This window comes from Peromyscus eremicus, chromosome 1, assembly GCF_949786415.1.
Source record: "Peromyscus eremicus chromosome 1, PerEre_H2_v1, whole genome shotgun sequence".
NCBI classification, from domain to species: Eukaryota; Metazoa; Chordata; class Mammalia; order Rodentia; family Cricetidae; genus Peromyscus; species Peromyscus eremicus.
In genome coordinates, this window is record NC_081416.1 from 57,915,318 (window position 1) to 57,928,185 (window position 12,868).

General features: G+C 53.3%; 1 protein-coding gene across 3 annotated transcripts in view; it reads left to right on the forward strand.

Moving 5' to 3' along the window:
- Nucleotides 1–12,868, forward strand: part of Ano1 (anoctamin 1) — a 98,242-nt gene that overhangs the window by 6,796 nt on the left and 78,578 nt on the right. For all 3 annotated transcript variants that reach the window (XM_059263947.1, XM_059263955.1, XM_059263964.1), the window contains exon 2: nt 2,233–2,565. In XM_059263947.1, coding sequence (XP_059119930.1) covers nt 2,233–2,565 — 333 coding nt within the window. The remainder of the gene's footprint in view (nt 1–2,232; nt 2,566–12,868) is intronic.

A 12,868-nucleotide genomic window follows, 5' to 3' on the forward strand; every position in this document is an offset into this window, starting at 1 on the left:
CTTGGGGGTAAGGATGCTAAGATGCAAGATGGTGACCCCCCACCCCCACCCTGGTAGCTGGATCCCGCTCAAGAGCCCCCTCTCCCTCCATGGCTATGGACTAGATACAGCTCCCCTCTCTCCTCTCCCTTGTCCCCCTTCACAGCCTACTGTGCCTCAGAGAAGGATATTGTGCTGCCCTTCTGAGGAAATCCATGGCCCTTCAAAGTCACCTAGTAGCTGGGGACATTCTGAGGTTCCGGGTGGCCACGGGGGGAGGTGGGCAGTGGCTCCCCAGCTGCTGGTGTATCAAAGTCAAGGTCAGATCAAGGCCAGGCCTCTGGTTATTAGTGGAGCTTGAGCCTCTGACACGGGCAGGATGGGTGACGTGGGTTAGAGGGACAAGGGGCACTATAGAGGGACAGAAAGGGACATGAAGGGAGTGGAGAATCCCGCAGCTGGGGCTATAGCAATAGGTCTCCATAGAAGGAAGTAGAACCCAGCAGGCAGATCCTAAGGAAGACTTATATCTTCCAGTACTATGCAGGGGAAACTGAGGCCAGCACTGCACCCCATGTGGAGGGACTCTCCACCCAGCTTACGATCTTTCAGTATAGCAAAGGTTCCAGGAGGAGGCATCCTGGGTCTGGTGCCGAAAGAGACATGTAGCTATAGTTGCTAGCCATTGTGTTGGTCCTCACATGCCACCAGGGAGGACCTAGCTGCTGAGATCCTCCATACCACTCTGTGTGGACCAAGAGCTGGTATAGGGGGAAGGGTAGTGTCTGCTCTGCGTGGCTGCTAACCTCTGAGAAAGAAACTGCTGGAATCAGGTGTTCAGGTTGGGTGGAAGCCAGCCCTGGGGATGGCTGGCAGTTCTCTGCTTTTCCTCAGGCTGTGTCCCAGCCTGGGTCTCGGTCCTCATTCCTCCATGCCAGAACCCAACACTGGGATTAGGTTTCTGAAGGATCCAGGGTGAGTGAACAAGGGCCTCACACATTTAAGCTCTGATCACACAGCTCGCCAGTGGTCCAGAAACCACCAACATGTTGCCTGGATGCTATCTGCCAGAGGCTGACATTGTACCTACAGATAACTAAATTCAGTTCTTTCCTGCCTCACGCCCTGCCCTGCATACTTCCTTCCTGGGGCCTTCACTTTGGGGCTTTTCCAGCACTTTCTTCCAGGAGTCAGACAGGACCTTTCCACCCAGAGACCAGGAGGTCCTATTGGTGACCAGGCATGATTTGGCATCCTTGGGGGAGACAAAGACTCCCTTCTAGAGTGTGGGCCCCAAGAAGACCGTTCCATCTTCTATATATTTCAGCCCATAGGACTGGGTCTGGCTCACAGTGGGCATCTGTAGAGGTGGCTGTCCCTTGGTATAGCACAGAAGTGGTTCAAGATCCCTCAGATACTGAAGCCCACGGGTGCTCAAGTCTCACAGAAGATGGTACAGTGGTGCTGGGGGTGGCTTGCCACACAAGTACAGGCACCTGAGCTTGGATTCTCAGCACCTACAATAAAAAGCTGGGCATGCTGGCATGCATATACTCCAGCACTGGGGAAGGTAGAGGTGAGAGGAATGTTGGGCTCACTGGCCAACCAGCCTAACCTAATGGGAGAGCTCTGGGTTCAGCGAGAAACCCTGTCTCAAAAAATGAGGAAGATGGGTTGGAGAGATGGCTGAGTGGTTAGGAGCCCTTGTTTTGCTCTGGCAGAGGACATAGGTTCTGTTCCCAGCACTCACGTGGAGGATCACAACCATCTATAACCCCAGTTTCAAGGGATCTGGTGCCCTCTTCTGGCCTCCATGGACACTGTACACTCATGATACACATACATACCTGCAAGCAAACACTCATACATGGAAAAATAAATCTTAAAAAAGGAAATGAAACCAAGAAAGATGCTTGTCATCAGCTTACAGCTTCTGAACACGTGCAAGTTCAGAAACATGTGCACACACACACACACAAAGGAAAATTAAGTAAAATGCTGGGGTATTTGCATAGGACCTGTGCACAGTAGTGACTTTAGTGAGGAGGGAGTGTATGCAGGCGCTCGGTACATCAGCGGGTATTTATAAACATTTTATACCAGGAATTTGTTAGGCTCTGGCTGCAACAAGTGGGGATACGAGTCCCAGAATGTTTGTCGAGTGACTGGGTAGCACCCAGCTGAAATCGTGTTACCAGAAGGCCCCTTGAGAACCACTCCACACTGAATACATCTCTCTTTCTTGCCTCACAGCTGCTCAACTCCCTGTCCGTGGACCCTGATGCTGAATGCAAGTATGGCCTGTACTTCCGGGATGGGAAACGCAAGGTGGACTACATCTTGGTGTACCATCACAAGAGAGCCTCGGGCAGCAGAACTCTGGCCAGGAGGGGACTACAGAACGACATGGTCCTCGGGAGCCGCAGTGCCAGGCAGGACCAGCCCCTTCCCGGGAAGGGGAGCCCCGTGGACGGGGGCTCACCCGAGGCCCCCATGGATTACCACGAAGATGACAAGCGCTTCAGACGGGAGGAGTATGAGGGGAACCTGTTGGAGGCAGGCCTGGAGCTGGAACGCGATGAGGATGTAAGTGTGGCCTCATATTGGCTCGGGACACCAGGTGGACCTAGGCTGAACAGGTCTGTTTGCAGAAGGCAGTGGGGGCAGGTTGCCTTGAGCTTGGCTCTTGTGGCCATAGTGGGCTAGAAATCGCTTCTCAACAGCTCTGGGAAGTCCCGAGCCAGCCTCCTCCTCCCCCAGCAACCGCATCTGCCTAGGGCAGAGCTGGCCAGCGACTGTGACCTTGAGGTCAGAGCATTTCCTGCCTCTGCTCAGCCAGTGCCCGGCATGGGAAGCTTTGCTGGGTCAGAGGGACGAAGTGTGGAGCTGTTCTGAGAGCTTCTCGTGGGTGTCCTCAGCCCTTCTCCAAGCCTCAGTTTCTCAACCTGTGAAAAAGAGATTGGTCTGTAGGCTCTTGGGGTCCTTGCTCTGAAACCTGCATCTCTGTAACCCTGTGTTCAGGAAGTCTAGAAGTTTTGCTAAGAGAAGTTTCTGGACAGAACAAAGGATCCACTGTCTCTTAGGAGAGCCGAGGAGAGAGGCTCAAATCATTGCAGCTCTCAACCACTCAGCCAGTGCTGTGTGCTTCCTGGTTGACATCTTACCCTCTCCGCATGAGTTCGTGGGGAAAGGCTCCTGCTCTGCAAGGGTAATCCCAGTGCTCAGGAGACTAGCAGGAGGACTGAGAGTTCAAGGCCAGCCTGGGCCACATAGCAAGAGACTGTTTAAAAATAAGGAGGTGAGACTGGCTAAACACCTCAGTAGCTAAGGAGCTTGCCTTGCAGCCATGAGGACCTGAATTTGGTCCCCAGAACCCATGCAAAAAGCCAGGCATGGTGACACACACTTATAATCCCAGACCTGGGGATGGATACTCCCTGAGGAATCACAGCTGAATTCATCCTCTGACCTCCACACACGCATGTATACGTGCACCTGCACACACACACCACTGAGGATATTGTCCATTGTGACCTAGTCTCAGGGTACTGTCCACCTTCTTGAGGTTGGACCCCCTGGAAGGTATTTGAAAACCTCTCTGTGTGTTTCCTGTGGCAGTTCCTAAGGTGCTTGGGGACACTGAGGGATCAGGCGGCAAAAATTTGAGGCTGGCGAGGACTTGGAGGCTCCTCGACTCCAAGGCTGGCAGCTAGAATGTGGGCATCCCTGATCCTCTGTGGTTTCTGTCACCTTGAGCAGAGTTGTGCCTGGCCTTCCCCTGTCCACTCAGGCCACCCTGGGGCTTTTGGAACAAACTGCTGCTGTGTGGGGTCTATTGTGCAGGTCTTTTCATTCCTGAAGAAAGGAGAGAGTCTTTCAAAGTCTGTGGGTCTCTCCCCCGCTGAGGTGTGCAGTGCTTGTGCGGACCTCCATAGATGTGTCTTGCATGTGTTCGTCTCTCTATCCAGGAGATTCTTTCCTGGAGCAGTCTGAAACTCCCAGGTGTGGGCCCTCTGACAGGGGGTGACTCAGGCTGATCTGTCAGACCTTCGTCTCTGAACTGAAGGCCTCAGTTTCCCCATCTGGAAACTGGAGATAGCAACGACCTTCACACAGTGTTGAGCACAGGACAGACACATCTTTGTTGGCTGGGATTCCTGTTATGTCAAAGCTGGGCATGGGGGCGCACACCTGAGCCTCAACCCCTGAGAGAGGCTGAGATGGAAGAGAACAGTGAAGCTGAGGGCAGCCGGGGCTACAAAACCAAAACGAAAGAGAGGGCACGAGGGTAAGAGAGCGGGGAGTTGGGAGACAGGGAAAGGCCAGGAGAAAGAGGTTTCAGTAAGTGGCGGACTCTCTCTTCTTTGCAATGAAGATGAAGCAGGGGGGTTTTCGTGACTCTTGTTTTAAAACCAAAAAAAGCAACCCCAAATTTCACAGACAGTTTGGCTCTAGGGCTGAAGAAGGCTTTGCAGCAGTTGGGTTAGCCCCTTTAGGAAATGAAATATGAGGTGTTGAAAAGATGTCTCTGTAGTTAAGAGCACTGGCTGCTCTTGCAGAGGACCCGGGTTCAGTTCCCGGCACCCACAACCAACTGTAACTCCAGTTCCAGGAGCTCTGACACCCTCTTCTGGTCCCCACAGGCTCCTGCATGCACACGGTGCACAGACATACATACATGCAGACAAATACATAGATAAAATTTAGAAAAAATTAAGAAGTGTCAAAGGAAATATGGGACTGGGGTGGAGCTCAGCTGTAGAGGACCCGCCTGGTGTGCCTGAGAGCCTGGAGCCAGTCGCTGGCACTCAAAGACAGGCACAAGTACACGAGACTATCCAAATTTTCGGGTGTGTGTGTTCACGCATCAATGCATTGCGTGTGTAGCTCAGAGGACAGCCTCGAGTGTTGGTCCTGACCTTCCACCTTGTTCAAGACAGTCTCCTTGTTCGCCACTGTACTGCATAGATCAGGCTATCCCTCCTGTCCCTGCCTCCTATCTTGCTGTGAGTGCTGGGGTTACAGATGCATGATGCTATACCCACCTTTACATTGGTTCAGGTCCTCAGACTCACACAGCCAGGGCTTTATGCACCCAGCCATCTCCCAGCCTCCCACCACCACCACCACCACCACCACCACCACCACCACCACCACCTCATTTTGAGAACAGGGTTTCTCTCTGAACCTGGGATTGCCATTTCAGCTAGCCTGGCAAGCCAGCAAAGCCCTGGGGTGCACAGGTCTCTGCCTGTCTGTGCCAGAGTTACAGGTGCACACCACCACACCCAGTTTCTGTGAACTGAGCCTGAATCTCTTCAGGTTCTAGTTCAAGCTCCCTAAGCAACAACACTGAGTGGTCTCCCCGCTGAGCCTCGAAGTTGTCACCTGGTCCTCCCCCCAGCCTGCTGGAAGCTTCAAGACTTCAGGGCTGGCAGGGCCACAGTTAGCAGCTGCTGCTCGCTGTCCTGGGTGGAGCAGAGGCTGGGTCTGGACCGGCTGTTTGAGCACGCATGGCAAGCAGAGGTGTGAGTGGGCCCTGGCTGCTGAGATTAGCAGGCACGGCCAGCCCAGCAAGGTCAGGCTTGTTTTGGGGTGAAGAGCTAATAAGCTGTTCCCCGGGTGTGCTTAGATTACAGGGAGCCCGAGGGCTGGCAGATTTTGAAACGAGAAAGCCTGTAACGGGATCCCCCAATTGCACTCTGACTCAATTTGAAGCAAAATGTCAGGTTTAGGTGTCTTCTGTGGGGATCTGAGCAGGTACCCCAATACTCTGTGCCCTCCCCATACCCCATACTAACACTTGTGCCGCGGAAGCTGGTCTCCCAACCTGTACGCCATGACATCTGACCTTTAGCCACAACCCTAGCCTCTGCTGAGCTGGCCGTAACTCTCAAACCCTGAAAACGAAAACTGTCCGTCCCCTGTGATGTTGCCGAATGTGCTGGGCCCTGAATCACCACCAGCCAAGGGAACCCTGTTTCCAAGGCTGCATGGGGAGACAAATGATGACCTTGAAGGAGATGAGATACCCTGTGTGTGACACCAGCCACCTCTTGAGCTGTCACTGGCCACAAGGTAGCATTGCAGAGGTCTCCAGCCCAGCTTCCTACAGGCAGCTGATGAGTGGGTATACACTACACATGAGTGGGGTCACAGTCTATACCCCCAAAAAACCACATTGAATGATTCTCTCTCTGAGAGGTTGGGCTCTCTCTCTCTCTCTCTCTCTCTCTCTCTCTCTCTCTCTCTCTCTCTCTCTCTCTCTCTCTCTCAGGGGTTGGGGGAGGGTCTCACTCTAGCCCTGGCTGTTCTAGAACTGGCTAAGTAGTCCAGGCTAGCTTCAGACTCCCAGAGATCCTCCTGCCTCTGCTTCCTTGTGCTGGGATTAAAGATACAATTCTAGCACTCTGGGACTTTTTCTGCTTTTTGCTATTAAGTTGGCTGCTTCAAACTGGCTTCTTGAGGATGGGTGGCTGAACTTGACTGGGAGCCGTGGCCTGGGAGCCTCGTGCAGACCAGGCCCTCTCTCTGCTTGCTTTCTCACTGAGGCCAATTTACTGTCACAAGGTAGTGGGGATGACATGTGTCCTGTGACACTGCTCTCGGACAGGGAACAGCTCTTAACCACCGGGTGACAAGTGGGCACAGATGTGTGGTGACTTAAGACTGCAGACTGCATGTTACATTCTGGAAGCCACAGGTCAGAAGTCAAGCTGTGTGCAGAGCTGTATGTACTCTGGCCTCCTCTGTTGTAGCTCCTATGTCCCGTCCTGGTCTTCACAGTCTCTCCCTTTGGGGCCCACTCTACCCCATTTCAGCTTTATCTCAGCCTGCTTACATCTGCAAAGACCCTCTCTCCAAATAAGGGCACACCCGCATATCTCGGACAGTAGTTATTGTGGGAGAGCAGCCCATTAAACCCACCTTGTGAATAAAGCCCTGCCCGGAAGTGGGGACAGAGCAGGGTGGCAAGTGGGCCAGCAGAAGCTTCAGTATCTGTGGTAGAGAAGCGGAGCTCACAGCTGGCGCAGGGTGGGTTGACAGCCCAAGCTAGGAGCAGGTCTGCCTTAGGCTGGCCTGCCTCCCCATGGGGCCAGAATGCGCCCTGTACACCCACAGGTATATGCTAATGCAGGCTCAAATTCAGCAGTCCTGGGGTGCTAGACTATCCCTTGAGTAGTAAATGGGGGAACTTAATCTCCCTGGATACATCCCCAGAAAGGGAGGAGTGCTCCTACCCACAGCTCAGTCCCCAGAGGTGGCCCCCATGTGACTGGAGAGCCCATAGGGTAATGCTCCCCCCACCCCCCACCGCCCTCTGCCAAGAAATTCAGGATGCCTCATAGAGGGAGCCTGGGTGGGCAGGAAGGGCCAATGCTTTGCCCCACAGGGGTCTTTCAGCACCTGCTGCCCTTATGGGGTGAAGGACCCCTGGATGAACTGTGTGGTGGAGAGTGACGATAGATCCTTTATCTTGCTTTCACTCATCTCTTCCCCCTTTTCTTTTTCTCCCCCACCCCACCTTGTCCTTTCCTAGCTCCCTCTTTATCTACCCTTCTCTCTGCCTCCCTCTCTCCCTCCCCTATCCCCTTTTCTCCCCCTCCCCCCCCCCACTTCCTTCTCTCTTTCAGTACTTGTTTCTCTCTCTCTCACACACACACATATCCCACCTCTCTCCCTGTGGGGTCAGCTTCCAGGGTTCCCATTAAAGAGACAAGAGAAATTTGTGACCAATGTGTTTTCCTCCAAGAAAATCCATTAGCATTTTTGAAGTGGAGCCTCAAAGCCTGCTGGGCGTTATTTATGTCTTTGGGGTCATTGCTAAGAACACCACAGGCTTAAGTCCTGGCGTGTCTACTGGGGGTGGCTGGGGCCCTCACTGCCCTGGCGCTGTACTTGACCCTGGCTTTGGCAGATCCTCCTAAGATTGTGAACACAGAATCCCACCAGCGCCTGTTTGATCTCATGCCACTGAGTTCACTCCAAACGGGGGGACACATAGTCTGGGGGTGACGCAGACTCTGAAGTGTGGAGTGGAGTTAGATCGAACTAGCCGTTTCTTGGATCAAGTGGCGTCCTCTTTCTGGGCTTCAGTTTTCCCAATCTGTTAAGTGGGGGTGATAGTGAGACTTTTCTCATGAGTGGTGAATGGGGTTAGGAGAGAGTGCCGGGCCTGGCACATGGTACGAAGTGCTTTCCACAGCTCCCAGGATGTGGGCAACAACCAGGCAGGGTCAGAACTCATGTTTATGAAGAGAAGAATAGGTGACCGGGGAAGTTAGAGGGTAGGGTGGCCATAGCCCCAGGATGTGGGTAGGGGCAGGAGCATCCATTTCCTGCCCTCTGCAGTGATTATAGGCAGATGTGGAGCTCAGCACTGTGTTGAGGGAGGATATGGGGGCACGGTGGTTGCAGTCCTGGGCTCCTTCATGAGATGAGGCTGTTTGCCAGTTCATGGGATTCATAGGCCTGGAAACAAGCTGCCCCCACACCACCTCTGTGAGTTTCCTGGCAAAATGTGGGGGGACAGACTTGGGGGTTAATCCAACTTGCCTCTGGACCTATCCCTGGGCCCCACAGTGTAGAGCCATCTAGAAAGCCAACTGAAGACCCTTGGCTTTGAACTGTTCACCCTAATACATGCAGTGCTCCCCATAGTCTCCTCCAAGGGAGAACTGGCCTCTTGCGTGCGCAATGCTGGGGTCCACGCTGGATAGAATTATGACTCCCAATTCTGCTACCACATGTTGCTTTCTTTGGCCCCTGAAGGCCCGTGCCCCGTGGTGCCACTCTGAGGTCTGTTGCCCCTCTAGATCGATTCGTTCTGCAGAAACATGCTTCGTCGGCTATGAATTCTGGATGTGTGTATGTGTGTATTCATGTGTATGCACAGCTTCATGTGTGTGTGTGTGCGTGCGTGCGTGTGTGCGTGTGTGTGCGTGCGTGTGCGTGTGTGCGTGCGTGCGTGTGTGTGTGTGTGTGTGTGTGTGTGTGCAGGCCAGAAGACAACTTCAGCGGTTGTTCTTTAACACGTGTCTCTCATTGGCCAGCTGATTAGGCTAACCTGGCTTTCCCAGTCCTGGGATTACAAGTGGTCAAGCCACCACACTGGACCACATGGATTCCAGGGATTAAATGCAGGTCCTCCAGCCGGCTTGCAAGCGCTTCCTGGCTGAGCCATCTCCCCAGCCCTTCCCATCCTGGGAAGCTCACCCTGGGCTGGGGGAGGCAGGTGGCTTCAGGTCAACCCTGTCCCACTGTGGCGGCCATCTTAAGTTCTGTCAGTGCCAGGAGCTCTGCCGCCAGCTGTTAGTCAGAAAGCTTGAGGTAGGCCACAGCCCATGAGCACCCCATGGGGGTGAACAGATATCCCCACGCCCTCTGGGATGCCTCGAGATGCCTCTGGCCCACACGAGTCCTCTAACCCTGCTTTCTTTGGGCTACTGTTTGCCAACACTATGACAGGATTTTTTTTTCCCCCCTCAGTACGAGTCTTTTAATTTCTGGAAGTTCTGTTTGGGTCTTTCCCAAGTCGGCTGTGTCACTTTTTAATAGTTTCCTGTCCTTTGCAGGCCTTCCTGTCTTGAAGTTTATATCTTTAATTGAGGTGAGCAGGGCTGACCTGTCTGTCATCCATCTAATGAGCTCACACTCTCTGGCCAAGAGCACTGGCTTCTGTCTCTGTCACTTCTTGGTTCTCCCTAGCCGCATCCCTGGGTTGTCTCTCCCCAGTGGGCTCAGCTGTCTTTGTGCCCATCAAGGACCTCCTGAAACACCGTCAGGTTCCCAGGGCCCGAGCTGACTGTAGTAGGAACGCCTGGGCCACAGTCACAGGTGAAGCCGTCACACCTTCACAGATGTTTTTACTTCTCTTTCTTCTTCGTCTTCTCCTCGTCGGTTTCCTTCTCCACGTCGTCAGGGTGACTCAGAGTAGCAAGCATGCTCATGAGAGTGTGGGGTTGTTTGGTAGTGTCTGCCCATTTCCGGGGTATAAATCCTCCTCAGGTTCTCCAGCAGCTATCAACCTACTGCCCGGGGTCAGAAGGAAACAACTGTTCCTTTGTGGGGCTCATGAAAGGGGACCTAGTCCTCATGGGAGGGTCTCTAGCCTGTTCCTTCCCACTGTGGCTGGGTGGCCATTGAAGCCAGTTCAAGCCAGGCCTGGCTACCACCACCAGGTAGATTTCGCCACCCTCTGAAGACGTGGTTCTAGAGTCCTCAACGGATCTGCATTTGCTGTTGTGGCATGCCTTGCAGCTCCCTGCCCTGGTACCAGCTGTACACTGTGGGCATGCCAGCTAGCGGGCAACGCTTCCCCACCCAGGCCCCACACTAGTGATAACATATCCCAACCCCAGGGGCCATGCCTCACCCTCTGGGAGCTGTGTGGGTGGAGGAGCGGAGTGAGCATGGCAAGTGAGCACCAGATTGAGTTCCCATGCCACACCTGCTGCTCAAACATCTGGATCGAGTGTCTACAGATCTTTCCAGCCCCTCCAAGGATACACTTGAGGCAGACCAGAAGGTCTGAGAGAAGGTGGGACTGGGCCAGATGCTGAGACTGTCTCCATCTGGTACACAGTAGGCACTTACTAAAGACTGGCTCCTCCCTTTCTTCTGTCAGTCACTCCCTGAATATCCTGTGCCATGTGCAGTCAGCCATCATAGCTGCACACTGAAGCAGAGCCATATGTCCCAAGCTCACATCTGTACAGGCAGCCATTGCCAGTGAGGAAAGCCGGGTGGCAATCAGGGCATCAGGCCGATGGTAGCTATAGTTGGGCGTTACCTTGACTGCTACACAGGGCTTCAGCCACGAGAGTGAGGTGGTGGTGTCCTCAGCCGCATCAACCTTTCATGGTGGCTCTGTTTTTATTGTTGTGGTTTGTTTGTTTGTTTTCACATTTTCCTTTTCATTTCCCCTCCTTTTCTTTCCTTCCTTTTTTGAGACAGGCTCTCATGGTTAGCTTTGAACTATTGACTCTCCTACCCATCTGGGGTTACAGACCTGTGCCACCTGTGTGGTCAAAGTTCTAGTTTAGTCTAGTTTTGTTTGTTTTTGAGACAGTCTCACACTGTAGTCCAGGCTAACCTGGAAGTCACTATGTAGCCCAGGCTGGCATCATGGAACACCTTTTGAACTCACAGCAATCCTTCTGCTTCAGTCTCTCCAGTGCTGAAGGTTCTAGAACCAGTTCTAGTGAGGTCAGAGTCCTTTCATTTGGGGCTCAGGATAGAAGCCTAACTCAGCAGCTGCACTCTATATGGAGCTAAGTGGCTTGACCTAACCCTCTCCACACCCTCTGGCTGGGGGCTTCTTGGGGACCTGTCCCTTCACAGATCCCTGTAGCCTAGCTAAGCTGTGCCCTCCCCGGGGGCCTTATATCTGTGAGTTTATGGTTTTACATGTCTCAGCACAGGGATAGAACTTACCCTTTCATAGCCTTTGACTATGGCTGAAGGGACCTGACCATCCCCCAGGCTCCTCCTACTGTGGGAGGGCTGTAGGAGGGCTGGGTACCACGTTTTTAAAAACATCTTAGTGTATTTTTGCTAAATGGGTCCCACGACCCCTTCACCAACCAGATGTTTCCTTGGGAGAGACCCGGGCACTCACGTCAGCAGGGCCTGCTTTCCCAGGGATGCTGGGACTGCAAAGAATATTTTGGGTCTTAGCGTGCGGGTGAACACTACACAGAGATGAATCTTGGTCTATAGTGGAAAAGCCAGCCTCCATCACTCGTGGGCCACAACAGACATCTCCCCGACTCGGGGGTGTCCCATGACATCAGCTTGTGAGTCACTGAGGCCGGGGACTCTGTGACAGGGCTGACCAAAGCAGTTGTGGTCTATCCTGTCTTGGAGCCAGGCTGAAGCTTTGCTCAGCCCCTTCAGTCCCTTGTATTGACTTTGTCTGCGGGCCCAATGCTGGGGCTCAACTGCTAAGGGCACCAGAGCCCTCTGACTGCAAACCAGACCTCATATCACCTGCCTTATAGGTGAGGGAATAGGGTCCAGAGAGGTTAAGACACTTGCCATAGACCACACAGGCTCCCCAAACCCATCCCTTCTGCACCAGGAGGCAGCAGAAGGTCCGGGGATTTCCATCCTAAGACTCTGGGGTGCTTTCTCTATCCTGGGATGAGATCTGTCTCTTCAAAGAGGAAGATCAAGCCTGTGACCAAAGCCCTCCATCCCTGGGCTCTGGCTTGAGCTATCACGCTTGTTTGTTTGTGGTAGAGTCCAGGCTTGCATGGCATTTCATATGAGGCTGAGGATGACCTTGAACTTCTGATTCTCCTGCCTCCACCTCTGGAGTGCTGAGATTACAGGCATACAACACTCAACCCAGTTTATGGGATACTGGGGCTTGAAGCCAGAGTCTCAGGCATGCTAGGCCTACACTTCACCAACTTTCGCCACATTCCTGTCATGATCTACCTCTTTCTGCCAGGTGCTCTGCCCTGCTGTGTCAGCTCCCAGAGACACGAACTTCGTGACTTTAGATCTGGACAGTGTGTTTACTTCACCCACTTCAGATGATTGGTTGATTGATTGGGTAAAACTCACCATGTAGCTCAGGATAGCAGAATAACCTCAGAAACAATCCTGCTTCAGCATCCCAGAATTTTTTTTCTTATAAGCCATCCTCAGATGACACTGGCCTGGTGGGCTTTGGCCATCAGCCTGCAGCACACCTGTGGGCTGGGCCACTCACTCAGCCTGTGGTCCTGGGGGGAAAGGGGACAGGCCACATTGGCTGCTCCGTACCTCATGACAAGCTCCTTCAGATCTCAGAATTATGTACCAGAGAGGTCTGTGGACCCTCAGGCTGAGCTCTAGTCTGCCATGAGAGGTCTTGTGAAAGATCTGGGCAAGATCCTGC